The sequence below is a fragment of the Stomoxys calcitrans genome, chromosome 1 (assembly GCF_963082655.1).
Source record: "Stomoxys calcitrans chromosome 1, idStoCalc2.1, whole genome shotgun sequence".
Classification (NCBI taxonomy): Eukaryota; Metazoa; Arthropoda; class Insecta; order Diptera; family Muscidae; genus Stomoxys; species Stomoxys calcitrans.
This window is the reverse complement of record NC_081552.1, coordinates 264,083,480-264,105,050: the sequence shown is the minus strand read 5'-3', so window position 1 is coordinate 264,105,050 and position 21,571 is coordinate 264,083,480. Positions and strand designations below refer to the sequence as shown.

At 38.7% G+C, this 21,571-nt stretch overlaps 2 protein-coding genes across 5 annotated transcripts in view; both read left to right on the top strand.

Moving 5' to 3' along the window:
* Positions 1–21,571, top strand: part of LOC106085248 (phosphatase and actin regulator 1) — a 784,344-nt gene that overhangs the window by 171,573 nt on the left and 591,200 nt on the right. The gene's annotated exons all lie outside the window — the stretch shown is intronic.
* Positions 12,033–12,598, top strand: LOC106085250 (cuticle protein 16.5-like). The gene is made up of 2 exons (XM_013249404.2): positions 12,033–12,084; positions 12,249–12,598. The coding sequence occupies exons 1-2, from the start codon at positions 12,073–12,075 to the stop codon at positions 12,489–12,491; spliced, it is 255 nt and encodes an 84-aa protein (XP_013104858.1). The 5' UTR covers positions 12,033–12,072; the 3' UTR covers positions 12,492–12,598.

Sequence of the window (21,571 nt, the reverse complement as noted above, 5' to 3'; positions counted from 1 at the left end):
GTTTATTTCGGAAATGTCCTTAGCCGGTCCACTTAGTTTTGACTTAATTATGTCTAAAAATATTCCCTTCGACAAGTCATCATAGGTTTCTAAAATTTGCGTAATTCTGTCAACTAAGTCAATAAAGGTGTAGAGTTCGCTAAAACTACCGTTATAAACCGGTAATTTTGATAAATACTTTATAGGGTCAACCGTGACTGCGTTAAGTGCCATTTTACTATTATTTAAATTTTTTTTTGTCTAAATTAAAACTTTTTTCTTTGCTGATTTTTTTTTATCAGAAACAATTTTTTTTTAGCGTAAAATTTTCACAATTTTTTTTTTCACAATTTCTTAATATTCACTATTATTTTCTTATTAGTTACCATAAATTAGAGCTATCAGAAACAATTTTTTTTTTTTTAGCGTAAATTTTTCACAATTTTTTTTTCACAATTTCTTAATATTCAATATTATTTTCTTATTAGTTACCATAAATTAGAGCTGGTATGTTTCTCCCTCTTTCTTCCTTTATCCGTCGTATGGTTTTTCCTGCTGCCCGGACAAAACCTTTTCCTGGATTCCGAAAGTAAATCCTTTTCGAGGATTTATGTTTTCATCCTTTTTCTTCCTTTATCCGTCGTATGGTTTTTCCTGTTGCCCGGACAAAACCTTTTCCTGGATTCCGAAAGTAAATCCTTTTCGAGGATTTATGTTTTCATCCTTTTCCTGGATGGTGTTGAGTCGTGGATATCTTGTAGGATCCTACCGACTGCGCCAGTTTTAGATACAAACTTCTCTTGTGTAAGTTTCAAGTCTAACTGAATCTTTATTTCAAATTTTCCTTAACGCTAGCTTAATAAATAAATGTTTACAATTAGCTGATGAATTCTTCATAGTATATGTTTTCATTATGGCTCGCTATGGGTGGTCAAATGATATTTGCATTGATCTCTGTTTCTCTGTGGCTGGTTGGGGTAAATGGATTTTGTATATACAAAATCCATTTGCGACAATTTCGTTGATCATGGATTTTTGCTAATGCTGCAAAAATCCATAGTCATAATGAATTAAAATTCTGCGGACAGCGTGGGTGGCCCTGTAACTGCTAGACCCAGAGGTCTCAATGTTAACCCAGAGAAAACTGAAATATGCCTGGTCACGAGGAAGACGAAGGTGGGCCAATTTAACGCACCACGTTTTCTCAATAAAACGATTTCGATATCTGACAAGGTCAAGAACTTAGGTGTGATCTTGGATAGGAAACTGAATTGGAAGTGTCACATTCAGGAGCGTACTAAGAAGGCTCACAGACGTTGGGCACTATGTGGACAGGCCGAAGGCTCGAAATGGGGCCTGAATCCTAGGATAGTTCACTGGCTCTACAGGAGCATGATTAGACCAATTCTTACTTACGTCTCAGTAGTTTGGTGGACTGCTATAGGGAAAAAGTGCAACATATGGACCATACAATAGGTTCAGAGAACATTATGTCTAGGCATAGACGGAGCGATGAGGACCACTCCCACTAGGGCACTGGAGACTATTCTAGATATCCGACCCATTGACATATAGATTAAGTGTGAGGCAGCCACAGTGGCTAAGAGACTTAAGGCGATGGGAGAATGGATTGAGGATGGGAGCAGCTCATGCCATCGCGATATAATCGAGGCGACGATAGGAAACCTGGAAGGAAGGAAAGAGGTTTCCTATCGGATACCTGAGATGAACCTCGAAGTCGAGTGCGACGCACTGCTGCCATCGGCACAGTCTTGGATTGACGGAACTCTAGTATTGCCATCTTGAAGATCATGTTACACGGATGGATCAAAGCTAGAGGACAGAGTGGGCCTGAGGGTTTACATTGAGAACCCTGGAACTGAGATCTGTTTTAGACTGCCTTAGCATAATACGGTCCTGCAGGCGGAGATCCAGGCGATCAGGGAATGCGTAAAGTGGTGTAGTGCTAACGCGAGGACGTCGAGTCTGAACATCTTTACCGACAGTAAAATTGCCATAAGGGCAATAACAACCAGGACGGTAAGGTCACGAACAGTCTTGCAGTGTAAGAAGGAGATTAACGCCTTCTCTGAGGATGGCGTTTGGGTGCCGGGCCATAACTGAGTAAGGGGAAATAAAAAATGCGATGCACATTGTTTCTGATGTTCTCCCCAGGATTCGTCGAACCCAAGCATTCAGCATCCAAGGTGCATCTGCTTACCTCTGCACTACGTTGGCTTTCTAACTCCTGTCTGTTAAGGCATATTTAAGCTGCCATATCAATGAGTCACATAAGCGGAATTAAGCCTTCTATTTGTTTTCACATATTTTCATTGCGAATATTTTGGATTTTCCCAAATACCGTAATCTTCCATAATAAAAAATTTCAGCAATTGCATACAAAATCAGTTGAAGTCTTAAGCGTTCAATTATTTAAACAATTTCACAATTGAAGTATGTAGGTAAAATTCCTTATTTTTATAAAATGGTTCTACTTTAATTCCAACCAAAGAAAATAGAAATGAAAAAGCTTAGCATGAGCCCCAAGTGGCTTGTTTCAATTGTTAGTTATTGCTATGAATTTAATTTTGTAGTAGTACTTGGCTAACCGGCCGCTTGTTAAAATAGTTTTCTACACAACAAATAACTCGGGATTTATGCAAATTCCTTGAGTCCTTGGTAAAAGCCTAAAATTGGACATTGTTTACCTTTTTGTTTGGGGCTTACTTTGTGGTGACCCTCAATAATTAAGCCATCCTCTAAAACAAAATACTTGTGTTTCTGTCCAATTTGACACGATGACATGTTTTTGCGGGGGTGTTCAAGTGTTTGTAGGACTTTGACTTTGGATTTCGAAAACAAACCCTCCCAATGTCCCACCACCGAGAGGCTTACAAATTCACTTAGAGTCAACCACTTGGCAAGTTCTGTTGAAAATTTATTTATTGTAAGTCCAAGTAATCTTCATCAAGCTAAATTCGCTTTCGTTCCTCTCCACACTCTGTGACTACCATAAACTGTCGTTTTAGTTTTCCGAAAATTGGAATAGGAAGTACTCGCACTCCCATCATTATTTGCATAAGAATGTATGCATGTGATGTGTGTTTGTAGCACATATACTAACTTCTTAGTTTCAATCACATGCTGTGTGCCGTGTGTATATGTGTGTGTGTGGTATTGCTTACCTTTTTCTAGGATATGAGGATTACCGCTGTTCGTGGTTTTGCCTTTGCCGTCGCCCTGTTACTTTGATATTTTGTTTACTTCTCATAAACTCTTGGCTGTGCCTCACCCCCACCCCTTAGGCACCCACTTCAATCCACAAATGAAGTTTGTATTCGTAGGAAACGAATGTCTAAATAAATCCAGGACTTTGGTATGCTTACACTTGTATGGTGTGCTGCGGTTGCTGCGTATGGATGAGTGAGTGTATGGGTGTTTTTGTTGATAAAAGATCATCCTTTAAATCTCCCTGTATGAGGGTAAGCAAAGTAAGCATCATTGGCAGTGATGTTAATTCTTCCGGAAGTGAGGAAAGATTGAAAGGGCCACATTTTCCAAAGTGCGATGTTCTAATGAATCACACACAAGTGCTGCTGGGACTTTTATTTTTCGTATACGGAAAAATTAAAGATTTAACTCTTGTTTAGAGAAGCACCCATGGCATGGCTTCTTAGAATGTTGCTTTAAGATTTCATGCAAAGCTTTTAAATAAATAAAGACTAAGGAATTCTTCCTATTTTCAAATGTTAGCATAACCTGTTTAAAAAGTAAATCCAAAGGCTTGATTAGATAATCGGGAAATCGGTCTATATGACAGCTATATGCAAATCTGGACCGATATGTGCCATATTGCAGAAGTATGTCGAGGGGCTTTTCGCAACTTACTGTCCCAACTTTCGGCAAAATTGGACAATAAATGCGTCTTTTTATGGGCCCAAAACCTTAAATCGAGAACTCGTTCTATATGGCAGCTATATTCAAATCTGAACCGATCTGGGTAAATTTGAAAAAAGATGTCGAAGGGTCTAACACAACTCACTGTCCCAAATTTCAGCGATATCTGACAATAAATGCGCCCAAAACCTAAAATCGAAAGATCAGTCTATATCTGGACCGATCTGGGCCAAATTAAAGAAAAATGTCGAAGGAGCTAACACAACACACTTTCCCAAATTTCAGCAAAATCGGAAAATAAACGTGGCTTTTCTGGGCCTAAGACCCTAAATCGGCGGATCAGCCTATATAGCAGCTATATCCAAATCTAGACCGATCTGAGCTAAAATGCAGAAAGAACTCACCATTCCGAATTTCTGCAAAATCGGGTTATAAATGTGTTTTTTATGGGCCTAAAACACTAAATCGGCGGATCGGTCTATATGGCAGCTATATCCAGATATGGACCGATCTGAGCCAAAATGCAGAAAGTTATGGAAGAGTATAACACAACTCACTGTTCCGAATTTCAGCAAAATCGGATAATAAACGTGGCTTTTATGGGCCTAAGACCCTAAATCGGCGGATCGGTCTATATAGCAGCTACATCCAAATCTAGACCGATCTGAGCTAAAATGCAGAAAGTTGTCGAAGAGTATAACACAACCCACTGTTCCGAATTTCAGCAAAATCGGATAATAAATATGGCTTTTATGGACCCAAGACCCTAAATCGGCGAATCGGTTTATATGACAGCTATATGCAAATCTGGACCGATCTGAGCCAAACTGAAGATGGATGTCTAAGAGTATAACACAACTTACTGTCCCTAATTTTAGCAAAATCGGATAATAAATGTGGCTTTTATGGGCCTAAGACCCTAAATCGGCTGATCGGTCGATATAGCAGCTATATCCAAATCTGGACCGATCTGGGCCAAATTGAAGAAATATGTCGAAGGGTATGGCACAACCCACTGTCCCTAATTTTAGCAAAATCGGATAATAAACGTGGCTTTTATGGGCCTTAAACCCTAAATCGGCGGATCGGTCTATATGGGGGCTATATCAAGATATAGTCCGCTATAGCTCATCTTCGAACTTACCCTGCTTATGGACAAAAAAAAGGAATCTATGCAAAGTTTCAGCTCAATATCTCTATTTTTGAAGACTGTAGCGTGTTTTCAGCAGACAGACAGACGACCATGGCTAGATGGTCTCTTTATAGGCATATAAACGGATCTTGGGTCTTGACTTCTTGAGCTTGCAGGGGCGCAGTTCTTTTCCATTCTCGTCGACAGATTGTGCATGGAGTTTTGACGCGATTTCCAACAATTATGCCAAGTATGATTCAAATCGGTTCATTACCTGGTATAGCTGGCATATATACCGATCTCCCGTTTAGCCTTCTTGAGCTCCTAGGCGTAATTCTTACCTGATTTGGCTTAAATTTTGATATTAGTCCATAATTTGGTATAGCCACCATATTAACTTCTTGTTTGATCCATATCCATATTTGACTTCTTGAGTCTCTATAGTGCGTAATTCTTATCCAATTTGGATGAAATTTCGCACATGTCGTTTTGGTATGACTTCCAACAACTGTGCTCGGTCAGATCTAAATTAGTTTATAACTTGATATAGCTGCCATATAAACCGATCTTGGGTCTTGACTTCTTGAGCTTCTACACCCATAGAAATTTGTTAGTAAAAACCGCAAAAATGTTTGCTGAAACAGCAAAAAGTCTGCTGAAAATAGGACAGCAGTAGTTTGTTGCTAAAACAGCAAACATTTTCTGCTGCTACAGATAGCAATTTTAATCTGATTTGGCTGAAATTTTGCATGAGGTGTTATTTTATGATTTTCAACAACTGTGCTAAGTATGGTTGAGATCGGTCCATAACCTGATATAGCTGTCATATAAACCGATCTGGGGTCTTGACTTCATAAGCCTCTAGAGGGCGCAATTCCTATCCGATTTGGCTGAAATTTTGCACGACGTGTTTCGTCACGACTTCCAACACCTATGCCAAGTATGGTTCCAATCCGTTCATAACCTGATATAGCTGCCATATAAACCGATCTTGGATCTTGACTTCTAGAGCCACTACAGGGCGCAATTTTAATCCGATTTGGCTGAAAATTTGCACGAGGTGTTTTTTTATGATTCCCAACAACTGTGCTTAGTTTGGTTGAGATTGGTCCATGACCTGATATAGCTGTCATATAAACCGATCTGGGGTCTTGACTTCTTGAGCCTCTAGAGGGCGCAATTCCTATCCGATTTGGCTGAAATGTTGGACGGCGTGTTTCGTCACGACTTCCAACACCTATGCCAAGTATGGTTCCAATCCGTTCATAACCTGATATAGCTGCCATATTAACCGATCTTGATCTTGATCCGATTTGGCTGAAATTTTGCATAAGATGTTTTGCTATGATTTCGAACAACTGTACTAAGTATAGTTGAGATCGGTTCATAACCTGATATAGCTGTCATATAAACCGATCTGGGGTCTTGACTTCCTGAGCCTTTAGAGAACGCAAATCCTATCCGATTTGGCTAAAATTTTTCACGACATATTTCGTCACGACTTCCAACACCTATATCAAGTATGGTTTCAATCCGTCCATAACCTGGTATAGCTGCCATATTAACCGATCTTGAATCTTGACTTCTTGAGCCACTAGAGGACGCAATTCTCATCCGATTTGGCTGAAATTTTGCATGAGATGTTTTGCTTTGATTTCGAACAACTGTGCTATTATGGTTGAGATCGTTTCACAACCTGATATAGCAGCCATATAAACCGATCTAGGATTTTGACCTCTTGAGCCTCTATAGAGGGCAATTATTATCTGATTTAGGTAAAATTTTGTACAACGGCTTCTCCACGGTCATGTCTTCAACATACGTGTCAAATATGGTCTGAATCAGTCTATAACCTAATACAGCTTCCCTATAAAACGATCTCCCTATTTTATTTTTGAGCCCCTAAAGGGCGAAATCCCTATTCGATTTGGTTGAAATTTTACACAATGACTCCGAATCGGACCATAACTTGATTAGCTCCAATAGCATAGCAAATCTTTTCTTTTATCCTTTCCTTTGTTTGCCCAAAAAGAGACACCGGGAAAAGAACTCGACAAATGCGATCTTGGTGGAAGGTATATAAGTTTCGACCCGGCCGAACTTAGCACGCTTTTGCTTGTTTCATGTTTATTTAGTTTAATATTTTAATACATAAATTTTTTTTAATTTAATTCTTTATGCCTAACTTAACTCCAAGGGGTTATCTGTATAAACATCTGTGTGAATCTTTTAAGCATACATTTGAAATTCTACAGCACTCTTATATTACCCCATACACAGTCTCTGCTGCCTTTGAATCAGAATCCAATTTGATACCCACTGTCCCTGTCATATTCAATATTTGAGTTGTCCCCTCTGGCTTCGAACGCATGTCATGTGGTGTGGTGTGGTGGTCCACATGAACACTGCTCCCAGGTAAAACAAAAGATATCACAGGAAGAGAGCTGTGTTGTAATTGGCAAAGCCTGTGGAAAATCCACAGATTTGATGGCCTACATGGTTCGAAACTTGGCCCTGCAGGTGCAACCAAATAAATGGCAACATAAAATCCAGGTCTTACAAAAATATTGTTTGGCCAAAACGGTGGTAGAGGAACGAAACAAAAAAGGTTGAAAAAAAAAACAATGCTAGCAACAACAAAAGTCGTAAAAAAACATGGAAAATATCAACAATACCTTGTTGGAGTTGGTAGCAGTGTTGCCAGATTGTATTTTTCAAAATGAAAGTAAATTTTATATAAATTGTGCATGAAATTAAAACTTGAATAGAATTTCCTATAGGAAAACAGATGAACGTGTCCATTATATTCGATCTTTATCTCATTACAGGCCGATTTGGGTCATCCTGGACATGAATGGTGGAAATCTTTACATAACACCTCATGCTAAGTTTCAGACAAATCGGAGAGTTATATCAGAATATGGCAGTTATATCAGAATATGCGCTATGTGGTTAAACGAGGGCTGCTCATTAACGACATTTTGGTAAAGGAAGACTTAATACAGATTAAGTAACCAGGATCTAAAGGTTTATTTTCTGCATTACTACAAAAGGAGCCAGACAAACAGGAGGCAAATCTGACCTCTGTATATACAACAGGAGGCAAGCGCGTTGTTTGTAAGTGCTAGTGTGGCATAGCAGGTCATATCATACATTTTATACCCACTCCCGGGAAAGCAAGTTATGCAGCACTAAAGTTAATCGCAGCTCAGAGGTTAGCATGTCCGTCTAGAACGCTCAACCTCTGGGTTCGAATCCTCAAGAAAACATCACAAAAGTTTTCAGAAAAAAAATTGATCTCGGAGATGCGTGGGGGGTTTTAATAAATTTTTTTGTTTGGATCCTTTGTAACTGAAAAGTACGAATTTGTCACACAAATTTTGGGGGGGAGGCCGCTCCACACCGAAAACGGAACCGCAGACCGATAAGCGTATTATGAGACTCAGGTCAAAGCTATCCGCATTCGGTATTAATCGCCTGTGGGCCTTTCTATCCCAAACCAGACATACTTACCAACCAAAGCAATATGCGGCTCAAATGGAAGGTATTTTGAAGAGGAGTACGAAACTGAAATTAGTTTTTAGAGCTAAGACTCAATGGGTTAACTTTTCTTCCTTATGGTCTAAAAGAAGGTGCGGCGGAGCGGGACCAGTTCAGTTAGTTGCCTTTAAGGCTTACCCACATTCTATATATCTGATGTGGTCCAGATCGGGCCATATTTCGATATAGGTGCCATTTACACCGATCTCCCGAGTGTTGTTGTACCCATAAAAGGAGCATTTTTCAGCCGATTTCCATGAAATTTGGCACAGTGATGCCACCGTAGCGCAGAGGTTAGCATGTCCGCCTATGACTCTGAACGCCTGGGTTCGACTATTGGCGAGACCATCAGAGAAAACTATCAGCGGTGGTTTTTCCCTCCTAGTGCTGGCAATATTTGTGAACAACTATGCCATGTAAAAACTTCTCTACAAAGAGGTGTCGCACTGCGGCAGGCCGTTAGGACTCGGCTATAAAAAGGAGGCCCCTTATCATTGAGCTTAAAACTTGAATCGGACTGCACTCATTGATATGTGAGAAGTTTGCCCCTGTTCCTTAGTGGAATGTTCATGGGCAAAATTTGCAATTTGAGTTCTTTATGCCATGTATGCCATGTATTATCAAAATTAGTCTAGAGATTTGTCTCCTACGTCGCCTAGAAGTGTAAAGATTCGACCTGGTCGAACATGGGTCATTTTTACTTCTTTTAGATTACTTCTCATTATTTGCAAATGCAAATTTGCCCATGAAAATTTCATTGAGGAACAGGGCCACACTTCTTACATATCAACAGTCCGATTTAAGTTTAACTCAATGATTAGGGGCTTCCTGCTTATAGCCGAGTCCGATCGGCGTGCCGCATTGCGACACCTCTTTGGGGAGAAGTTTTTACATGGCATTGTAGTCCACAAATGTTACCAGCACTAGGAGGGAAAAACCACCGCTGATAATTCTCTCTGATGGTCTCGCCAGTATTCGAACCCAGGCGTTCAGAGTCATAGGCGGACATGCTAACTTCCATGGGCCATGTTTTGATATAGCTGCCTTATAAACCGATCTTGGGTCTTGACTTTTTGTTATGATATCCAACAACTGCGCCTAGTATGTTTCAAATCGCTCTATAACCTGATATAGCTGCCATATTAATCGAACATGGGTCTTGACTTCTTGCCCCTCTAGTGGGCGCTATTCTTATCCGATTGGAATAAAATTTAGCACGACATATTTTCTTATGACTTCCCACAACTGTGCCAAGTATGTTACAAATCGGATGATAACCTGATATAGCTGCCATATAAACCGATCTGGGATCTTGATTTCTTGAGCCTCTAGAGGTCGCATTTATTATCCGATTTGCCTGAAATTTTGTACGACGGATCCTTTCACCACCATCGACATACGTGTTAATTATGGTCTGAATCGGTCTATGGCCTGATACAGCTCCCAAATAAATCGATCTCCCTATTTTACTTCTTAAACCCCCAAAGGGGGGCAATTCTTATTCGAATTGGCTGACATTTTACACAGGTCTCCTGCACTCAATTTAATTGTGGTCCGAACCGGACCACATCTTGATATCGCTCTAATAGCAGAGCAAATCTTTTCTTTTATGCTTTTTTATGCCTAAGAAGAGATGTCCGAAAAGATGGCCGAACTTTTACTTGTTTTAAATCAAAATTTCAAATAGAATTTAGTGCAATTAATTTTTTGTTTTTATACCCTACACCACTACTGTAGTACAGGGTATTATAAGTTTGTGCAGTTGTTTGGAACGCTAAGAAGGAGAAGATTTGGATATAGTTCCCATATATATGTATCGCCCGATTTGCACTTAAATGGCCGTATTGGCTACAATTTTCAACCGATGTGCACAAAATTTGGCATGAACTATTTTATTATTAATCCTAACATATTTACAAGATTTCCTTAAAATCGGCTCAGATTTAGATATAGCTCCCATATATATGTATCGGCCGATTTCCACTTAAAAGGCCGTAGTAACTACAATTTTCAACCGATCTGCACAAAATTTAGCGTGGATTGCTTTGTTACTGATCTTAAAATATCTGCGAGATTTCACCAAAATCGGTTCAGATTTAAATATAGCTCCCATGTATATGTATCGGCCGATTTGCACTTAAATGGCCGTAGTAACTCCAATTTTCAACCGATCTACACAAAATTTGGCACGGATTGCTTTCTTACTGATCTTTACATATCTGCGAGATTTCATAAAAATCGGCTTAAATTTGGATATAACTCCCATACATATTTTTCGCCAGATTTGCACAATATGGCCGTAGTAACAACAATTTCCAAACGATCTCTTTGAATGTCGGTTCAGATTAAGTTTTAGCTCTCATATACATGTATATATATAATTGTAGGGTAGGTGTAGGGTATTATATAGTCGGCTTCGCCCGACTTTTGCCTTTCCTTACTGGTTTTCTGAGCAAGCGATTGTAACATATGACGGCAAAATTGTTTTCCTTTTTTTTTAAAGAATTCCGAAGAAAATTGAAAATTAAAATTGCCAGTTTCTCAGACAAGCTAGGACAAATATCACTCCTACCTTGTCTGAGAAACTGGCGAATTCTTTTCTTCAGAATTCATTGAAAAAAAGGAATTCTTTCCCTTGGTCATTCAACTCGACCCAGAAAACTGCAATAATTGATGCACATGACCGGCTACTATAAGCCAGACAAATAAACAGACAATACAGGTTATGTTTCATCAAAAGCGTTTAAAATTTAAAGAAATTTATAGGAAAATTTAAATTTGAATCAATTTCCAATATTGTTATCAAGTTTGATTTTTGAGTATTTCGTTCCCCTATGGCAACTCCTCCTCTTAGGAAAGTGATTGAGAAGGTGGCTAGGCTAACCACCCCTTATGCCAAAACGATTGATGTTGTGTCTATTGTTTTGTGTGCCACAGATTCTTCGTGTTGCCGCTTCTGTAGACAATGTTTTGAGTTGTGTTCTTGGTCGTTATCGATTACTGGAGCACTGGAACAGGTTATTGGCACACTAAACCCTTGATGGTGGCGTTGGACTACGATGCGCTTATGACGATGACCACCAGCTCAAAATCAAAAAACACACACAACCACATGCAACTGTGAAGTGAGCTGGCCAACAATATCCAGGGGCCTTCATTGTCTGGTCGATGATGGGTTAGGTTAGGTGTATTGCGATTGCCTCTGTTGGCATCAATGAAAACAGCCAGCAAAAAAAAATCGATTTTTAATTTAAAATTCTGCCAACACCTTCCGTAATTACGCTGACAATAAACAAAAGCCTAAAAAAACCTGCACTCACTCACTAGCATATGCAAATTTGGTAAACAAGCAGACAAGCTTCTAGGCTCAGGGCAAGTCAACCCAACTATTGCTTATACACGGGATAAGTGATTTTTGTTTTTTTTTAGGAGGTTTTGTATAAAAAGCCAACATTTTAGATTATTTGCTATCAGTTTAATTAAATCATTTTAATAAACCACAAGCCAACTCCCCCACAAACAAAATGTTCAAATTCGTAAGTTTTGCAAGCAGTACATTTTTTGGTTTCCATACTTCCTTCCTAGCAAGTAGCAAGGCGAGCCAGGAAAGGATATAAAGTTTGAAAATTGTTATTAAAGCATTTCCTTCTTCACTTGCACTTTTCGTTTTTTTGCTTTGCTTTTCTTTCTCCTCGATTAGTTCGCTTTGTGTTTAATGGCTATCGTTGCCTTGGCTGCTGCCAAACCTGGCATTGTTGCTCCTTTGGCCTATAGTGCTCCTTATGTGGCTGCTGCTCCCTATACTGCCGCTTATAGCGCCGCCTACACCGCTCCCTATGTTGCTGCCTCGCCCTATGTTGCCGCTTCACCCTATGTTGCCGCTGCTCCCTATGCCAGCGCCTACACTTATCCTTATGCCGCTTCTTACTTCTTGCGTAAATAGATCGGAAACTTTGGATTGTTATTTTGATGAACATTTAATGGCTAAAGTGTGTTAAACGATTTGTGACTGAAATAAAATTACTCTTGCATAGCAAGGCCAACCTAGAATAGAAGTTTCTTTTTTTGCTATTCTTCCTCCAGGAGAGGAAATTCATTTAGATTTTTTTTCTTCAATTTTTCAAAAAAATTAATTGAAAAGCTATTAGGACAATGTTTAATCCTATACCATCTCCAAAGCCACAATTTCACAAAGTGAAGTGAAGCTATTAGTAAGGAAATCGCTACACAGGATCATTGTACAGAGAGAACAAAAAATCGCATTTTCTATTATTTATTTAAAATTTAAAAACAAATGGACTCCCCGATATTGTAAGCGTTCGAAGCCATCAATACAACTTCCAACAGATGCAGAAAAATCATGTCAAATGCGGAAGAATTGTAATTTGTCACAGAAAAAAAGTCTGCCATTACACAAAAATACATGCACTGGGAAAAGTACAGCTAATAGACATGGTTGTCGAGCGTGGTTAATGTGGTAATTGTATCATAGATGCGTTTTCGCTATTAATACGATTCAAATACAACATACCAACGCACGACCCTTGAAGCCATTACACCTAATATGGTTGAAAAGTCTTCTAACCAAAGACGAAACGACGAATTTTGCTTGAGGTGTTTTGCTATGACTTTCATGTAAAGTTTGGCGCAAATCGGTACATAACCTGATGTAGCTGCCATATAAACCGATTAGGCATCTTGACTTCTTGAGCCTCTAGAGGGCGCAATTTTCATTCGATTTGGAAGAAATTTTATACAACGGCTTCTCTTATGACCTTCAACATACGTGTCTAATATGGTCTGAATCGATCAATATCTTGTTACAGCCCCCATATAAACCGATCTCCGGATTTTGCTTCTTGAGCCCCTACAAGGCGCAATTCTTATCGGAATGAACTGAAATATTACATAATGACTTCTATTGTATATCAGGCTATGAACCGATTTTGATCATATTTAGCACCGTTCTTGGAAGTGATATCAAAATACTACGTGCAAAATTTCAGTCACATTGGAGGAGAATTGCGCCCTCTAGAGGCTCAAGAAGTTAAGACCCAAGATCGGTATATATGGCAGCTATATCAAAACATTGTGAGAAGTATAGTCCGAATCGGTCCATAACCTGGTATAGGTGCCATATAAACCGATCTTGGATCTTGACTTTTTGAGCCGCTGGAGGGCGCAATCATCATCCTATTTGGCTGAAATTTTGCATTAGGTGTTTAATTATGACTTTCAACAACTGTTCAGGGCATGGTCAAAATCGGTTCATAACCTGATACGGTTTCCATATAAACCGATCTTGGGTCTTGACTTTTTGAGCTTTTAGAAGGCGTAATTCTTATCCGATTTGGCTGTAATTTTGCACGTGGTGTTTTGGTGTCACTTCCAATATTTGTGAGAAGTATAGTCCAAATCGGTCCATAACCTGGCATAGGTGTCATATAAATCGATCTTGGATCTTGACTTCTTAAGCCGCTAAAGGGCGCAATTATCATCCGATTTGGCTAAAATTTTGCGTGAGGAGTTTTGATATGACTTCCAAAAACTGTGATGAGTATGGCGCAAGTCGATACATAACCTGATATAGCTGCCACATAAACCGATCTGGCATCTTGACTTCTTGAGCCTCTAGAGAGAGAGAGCAATTCTCATCCGATTTAGCAGAAATTTTGTGCATCGGCTTCTGCCATGGCCTTCAATATATGTGTCCAATATGGTCTGAATCGATCTATAGCTTGATACAGCTCCCATATAATCCAATGTCTCGATTTTGCTTCTTGAGCCCCTACAAGGCGCAATTCTTATCCGAATGGACAGAAATATTACACAATGTTCTGCATTCAATTCATTTCTGGTCCGAATCGCACTATAACTTGATATAGCTCCAATAGCATAACAGTCCCTATTCATTATTCTTTGTTTGCCTAAGAAGAGATACTGCGCAAAGAACTCGACAAATGCGATCCATGGTGGAGGGTATATAAGATTCGGCCCAGGCGAACTTAGCACGCTCTCACTTATTAGTTTTTGAATGAGCTTACCTTTCTGGTTACTTGGTAATGAGAGTTTTTGCTGGGGGTATGTTGGGGTGTTTGAAGTTAAACAAAAATGCCTTCTGCTCTTTGTCAGTTAATTCAGTTTATTGACTTTTTCCAATGATATTTTCTCCAATATAAAACCCTTCCATATATTTTACTAAAAACACAATTATTAGCTGTCATTCTTTATTTCTTCATCTCATTAAAGAAATATTAACATCCATTAGTTCATTATTCAAACATTTTATTATAGGGGTTTATTTAGTCAAACGAATGCGTGACATATGTCCTATTGCATGCGCTTCATTAAGGGTTAGGCAACGAGACTTATGTAAGACATCAAACTTCAGCAAAAGAGCATTTAATGAGACAAGTTTTATTTATGTTAAACTTACAAGCAAATTGTCATTGTTTACGTAAAATTTAATCAATATAAAAATATAGGCAAATAAATATTTTAAGGGTAAAGGCTGGTTTCTCCTACAAGGGCACAATCCACACCGACGCGTGTAGTTAAGTGCTCAAATGGGTTGCCCAAAAAGTAATTGCGGATTTTTCATATAGTCGACGTTGACAAATTTTTTCACAGCTTGTGACTCTGTAATTGCATTCTTTCTTCTGTCAGTTATCAGCTGTTACTTTTAGCTTGCTTTAGAAAAAAATTTAAAAAAAAAGTATATTTGATTAAAGTTCATTCTAAGTTTTGTTAAAAATGCATTTACTTTCTTTTAAAAAATTCGCAATTACTTTTTGGGCAACCCAATACATGATCAATATTACCACCATATAGGAAATGTGATGGAATGGTAATCGCGTTACAACAATGGCGAAGAACGACGCTGATATATTAGAAGATTATTTTAAGGGTGATTTTTTAGCTATTATCTTTTTAGCACTACTGCTTTAAACAGCTCACGCACGTTTCGTGTTTAGTTTCACCGTCAAAACTCTTCAGTTTGGTCTATAATTTAACCATGAATCGTCTTACAAACTAACAACGCTTGCAAAGTGCGCGCTCTGTTAAGAAAGTTCATCGCGCGCTTTTTCCATTTTGTGGACGAAGCTCATTTTTATCTCTATGGGTACGTAAATAAGCAGAATTGTCAATTTTGGAGTGAAGATCAGCCAAAAGCATTGCAGGAGCTACCAATGCATCCAGAAAAAGTCACATTTTGGGTTTATGGGCGGTTACATCATTTGATCGTACTTCTTCAAAGATGATCCGAATCGTAACGTAACTGTGAATGGTGAGCGCTATCGTGGGATGATATTCAACTTTTTTTGCTCGAAATTCAAGAACTTGACTTGCCTGATATGTAAATTCAACAAGACGGTGCCACATGTCACACAGCATTGTCAAACATCTTCAGTTTGGTCTATAATTTAACCATGAATCGTCTTACTATTATTTATCATCAAAACCCGTGCTCTGTTAAAAAAAATCAACGCGCGCTTCTTCCATTTTATGGACGAAGCTCATTTTTGCCTCAATGAGTACGTAAATAAGCAGAATTGTCGATTTTGAAGTGGATATCGGCCAAAAGCATTGCAAGAGCTACCTATGCATGGAGAAAAGGTCACAGTTTGGTGCGGTTTATGGGCTGGTGGCATCATTGGACCGTACTTCTTCAAAGATGATGCGAATCGTAACGTAAATGTGAACTGTGTGAGCGCTATCGTGAGATGATATCCTACTTTTTTTTTGTCCAATATGGAAGAGCTTGACTTGCATGATATGTAACTTCAACAAGACGGTGTCACATGCCACACAGCACACGTAACAATGGGCTTATTGAGAGGCGAGTTCGGTGAACACTTTATTTCACTTTCGGGACCGATCAATTGGCCGCCTAGATCGTGCGATTTAAGGCATTTAGCCCCGCTTCAATTGGCGCATTGGAAGACAACATTGAAGCATTTATTCATGATTGATTTCAAAAGACAGACGGACGGACATGGCTAGACCGTCTTAGATTTTTGCGATGATCAAAAATATATTTACTTTATAGGGTCGGAAATGGATATTTCGATGTATTGCAAACGGAATGACAAACTAAATATACCCTCATCCTTCGGTGGTGGGTATAAAAACTCTTAAAATAAAATCTTTGCTATTCGCTGAAATATTTGTGAATAAGAAAAATCTCTTAACCATTTATTTTTCCTTTTCTTCTTGCAGGTAATTACAACTGAACCAACACATATTTTGCTAATTTTGTAAGTAAAAATTTATGTAATTTGTTTTTTAAGCAGATGAAAGATTTTCGGAAGTCTATTACAATGCTTATTAAACTTGTAAAATTTATGAATTTTTTAACATCATATGCAACTTTTATCAATTTAGGACTACATTTTCACATTCAATGCAATGCCAATTTACTACTACTAACAAATGTCTTATCAACATTCCATTAAGGCACAGGGAATACTTCTCTCATATTAAAGAATGCAGTCCTATTCAAAATTTAACTCAATGATGTGCGCCCGCCCTCCTTTTTTATGCAGAGTCCGAACGGCGTGTCGCTAAGCGATGCCACGACTGCATACCTTAGCAATGTTGCCAGCATTTGTTAAGGGATAACCAATGGTGAACATTTTTTTTCTGATGTTTAACCTCTGCGCCATTGTGACCTTTCAACATCACGTATTAACTGCTATCTCAATGCTCATTTAGTGTTTTCTTGATTACAGGGTAGTCTTGGAAATTGGTATTAGTGTTGGCTTTCCATATTCAAACTTATTCATTAATGCTTCATGTTTGTTATAACCTACACCACCACTGTGTAGGTTATAACAGTAGGTTATATAACTGTGTAGGTTATAATAGATTGCCCGAATTTTTAATTGTAGGGTAGGTGTAGGGTATTATATAGTCGGCTCCGCCTGACGTTTACCTTTCCTTACTGGTTTTATAACGGAAATGTGGTTCTACTACAATACAATTTCCCCCTTGCTATTATCCCACTTGGGTTTTTTTCTTACAAACTATTTTTACGCCTGACAAGCATTCGAAAATTACCAAAAAAAAAAATCAAAACAAGATTGCTTTCTGGGAAGGTTTACAACCTACTCTGACTTATTATCCCTTGTCAAGCGTTTTTTCATATCCCTTCTTCCGGTTATGGCACAACAGAATTAATTATTTTGTCTTTTTGTCTCTTTGCCTCGCCACCATGCATCTATCTCATTTCTAACTTGTTGGCATGTTTCTTGATCCGCAGTCAGTTTCAATGTTTAATTATTCACCTCTTTTATTAAATTCCCCATTTAGATGTCATGACTGTTTTATTAATACTTCTCTCTCTCTCTAGCCATCATGGTATAGTGTCATAATTGTGCTTGAAATTAAATATTTCCTTTTACTCGCATTGCACTCGGTGTGTGATATGAATTGGCCTATTGTAGAAGGGTGAGAGATGGAGAGGGGATTGCACGGCAGAGTAAATGCGAAAGGGAGAGTCATAAAGAGTTGTTTTTCCGCCCATTACCTTTGCAGTTAATTCATTACTTGGCCGAGTAGCCTAGACGTAAGGGTGTATGGTGGTGAATGCTCTCATGTCACTTTTTCACCATTCACTCACTCACTGTATAATGGCTTTCGTATGTTTTTGTCACTTGCACTGCTGCTGCTGCGGCGGTTTTATGAGCCTCTGCTGTGAGGGCTCTGCACATCTTTGCGTTAACTCTTCGTTGTTTGAAGAGCCATTCTCTGCAGATAGGCTCTGCCACCGACACAACCACCACTACAACAACCACCTTCATCTGTTTGTGACGATTGCTGAAAAGTGTCACATGAATTTTTTATGGCGGCCCATGACTGGTAATGCTATGACATCACATTGTGTTTTTTGTTGTTGTTGTTGTGTATATTTATGGGACTGTAAGTGGTCATTGACAGTGCGTGAAGCGTTGAAAGTAGAGGGACAGCAGCAACAAGAGCAGAGCGCAATAACAAGTGCAACAACGAGGAAAAATTGACTTAAATTATTTCTTTTTATGTTGTCAGCACCCATCCATCCATCCATCCGTCCACTGACACCACGGACATTTGCGTGTTTGCAGGCACTTGCTGTTGGCACGTTCCAATACTTGGTAGGAGAATGGCCATGTGGGAAAATGCAATTGATCTGCGCTGTAAATAATTAAACAAATAAAGGGATCGCACTTTTGCATTGCTGACTGACACTCATTTGTTATAATTTCGATGAGATATGGCGGCATTAATATGTCAAATTTGTGAGTATTTGTACACCGCAACGTAAAAGTATGTATGCATTTAATAATGGGAAAAACATTGCAATGGAAGGCTAGTAAAAATGGCACATTCTATAAACCCATTTAGGGCGAATGGGTAGCAAAACATTCTAAAATAGAGTTGTCTAAGAAAAATTTTAGTTTGAGTGAGGAAAGAGGTAGCGTAATGAAATTTGAAGTGGCGTAACATGGACGAATGAAACTAGTTAAAAAATATTTTCCCGTCTTTTAAGGTCATATTATAGGAGAAAATTGGCTTGCCGAAAGTCGGCAATTGTTTAAAGCTCATCAAATCAAGCCAAAATTTTTTCCAAAATGTTTAGGAGTGAAATAACTGGAAACTTTACTTCGCCAAATGGTCATAAAATATTAAGAATACTATTTTTATACCCTCCAACATAGGATGGGTGATCGTCATGTCCATAAGCAGGTTAATTTCGAAGATGGGCTATATTGGGCTATATCTTGATATAGCCCCCATATATAAACCGATCCGCCGATTTAGGATCTTAGGCCCATAAAAGCCACATTTATTATCCGATTTCGCTGAATTTTGAGACAGTGAGTTGTATCAGGCTCTTCGGCATCTCTCTTCAATTTGGCTCAGATCGGTCCAGATTTGGTCTGCTATATAGACCGATCTCTCGATTAAGGGTTTTGGGACCATAAAAGGCGCGTTTATGTTCCGATTTCAACAAAATTTTTTTTTATGAGCATGTAATTTTTGGGCTGTTGTTTGAAGCGTGGGGCCTAATTTGGGGTCTAATTTTTATATCAAGCATAGTACACTCTTATATACCCTTCATTTAATACCAATATTGTCCCAAACAGTAAACATGTTTCTTTTGGGTGGAATTTGGGGTGGGGCGTCCCCCCAGTTTATTTTCACCCCAAACTCTTGTACCAATTTTGTATTTTTGGGTTACCATAAAGGAGCATAAAAAATTTCGCTTATATCGATGCGTCCATCTTCGAAATCCGGCGCTTTAAAGAATTAGGATATGGGGAAAGGCCCGCTCCCTCTTCGGATGTCACAATATGAAGTATCCTATTTTCAGCAGATATGCCCTATTTTCACCAGAGCCATCCTTGACCACCTGTGAAAATTTCATGAAAATCGATTTAGCCTTTTTTTGAGTCTATATAAACAAGGTTTTCTTTAGAAACAGAATTTTGACACAAATTTTTTTAGGATAAAGAATTCTGACAATATATCCTTTAGAAACTATCCTGGCGAGACCATCAGAAAAAAATTTTCAGTTGTGGTTTTCCCCTCCTACTGCTGGCAACATTTGTGAGGTACTTACTTTACTTTAATTGGCTATGACAGAATATTTGTTCTACTAGCCCAACGTAGAATAGCGTTCAAAGCGCCTCGATCTTCTGCGCTCATTCTAAAATCTCAGACACCAAGTTTCGAGGTGTCTCCCACAACTTGATCTTTCCATCGGGCTTTTGGTCTTCCCGGTTTGCGTGTACCACCGTGTTTGCCTTCAAAAGACTTCTTTGCTGGAGCTTCTTCATCCATTCTGACAACATGACCTAGCCAACGCAGCCGTTGTATCTTGATGCGTATAACTATGCTATCGTCGTCATACAGTTCATACAGCTCGTGGTTCATACGTCGCCTATATTCTCTGTTAACGCAAACTGGTGCATATATATTTTACGAAGAATCTTTCTCTCAAATACTCCAAGCACTGTCTCATCTGCTTTCACAAGTACCCATGCTTCATAACCATATAACAGCACGGGTAGTATCAGTTTCTTGTAAAGTGTAGTCTTCGTCTGTGGAGAGGTGGCCTTGTTTCTAAACAAGTTTGTGAGGTACTATGCCATATAAAACTTATCTCCAAAGAGGTGTCGCAATGTGGCACGCCATTTGGATTCGGCTATAAAAAGGAATCATTCAACATAATGATGTTTTTTAAAATAAACCAATTCTGTTGGATTATTTTAATGTTTTTTCTGATATTTTTCGACTTACTTGAACATCAACTGGGTTCTGCATCATCAGTGTCTCTGCGACCACACTCCGATTTGATTGTTGTTGATGAAAGGAAGAATTCTCTGAAAAAGTTTACTAAATATGATAGCTTGCGCTATATTATGTTTTTCGAAGGCCACCGTGGCGCAGAGGTTAGCATGTCCGCCTATGACGAAGACCGCCTGAGTTCAAATCCCGTCACGAACATTAGAAAAATTTTAAGCGGTGGTTATCCCTTTACTAATGCTGGCAACATTTGTAAGGTATCGTGCCATGTTAAAACTATTCTACTAAGTGTTGTCGTTATGCGGCTCGCGGTTCGGAACTGGCATAAAAAAGGAGACCCCTAATCATTGAGCTTAAACTTTAAGCGGACAGCAATTCTCTGTTCCGTAATAAAATATTCAAGGAAAATTTTCTTTTCCCTAGTATATTTTGTTTTTCATTCAATAGCTATGTCATTTTGAATACAATGATGCACAACTTGTATGTTGACACATTAAAGTTTTTTTTTGTTAAAAATTGTTTAAACCTTTATTTATTTTCTGGCAAAGAACCCGCCGCAAACCAGTTTTAGCCGTTTATGGCACAATGACCCATTTTCAAAAATTTTAAAAATTAAAAAAGTCGAAATTCAAGGAAATTACCTGCTTTAACGGTTTACTTCATATTTATTGCCATAACACAGTTTGAAAAGCTTTGGTTCTTACCAGGGCATGCCATAAAAGCTTCAAATAATGC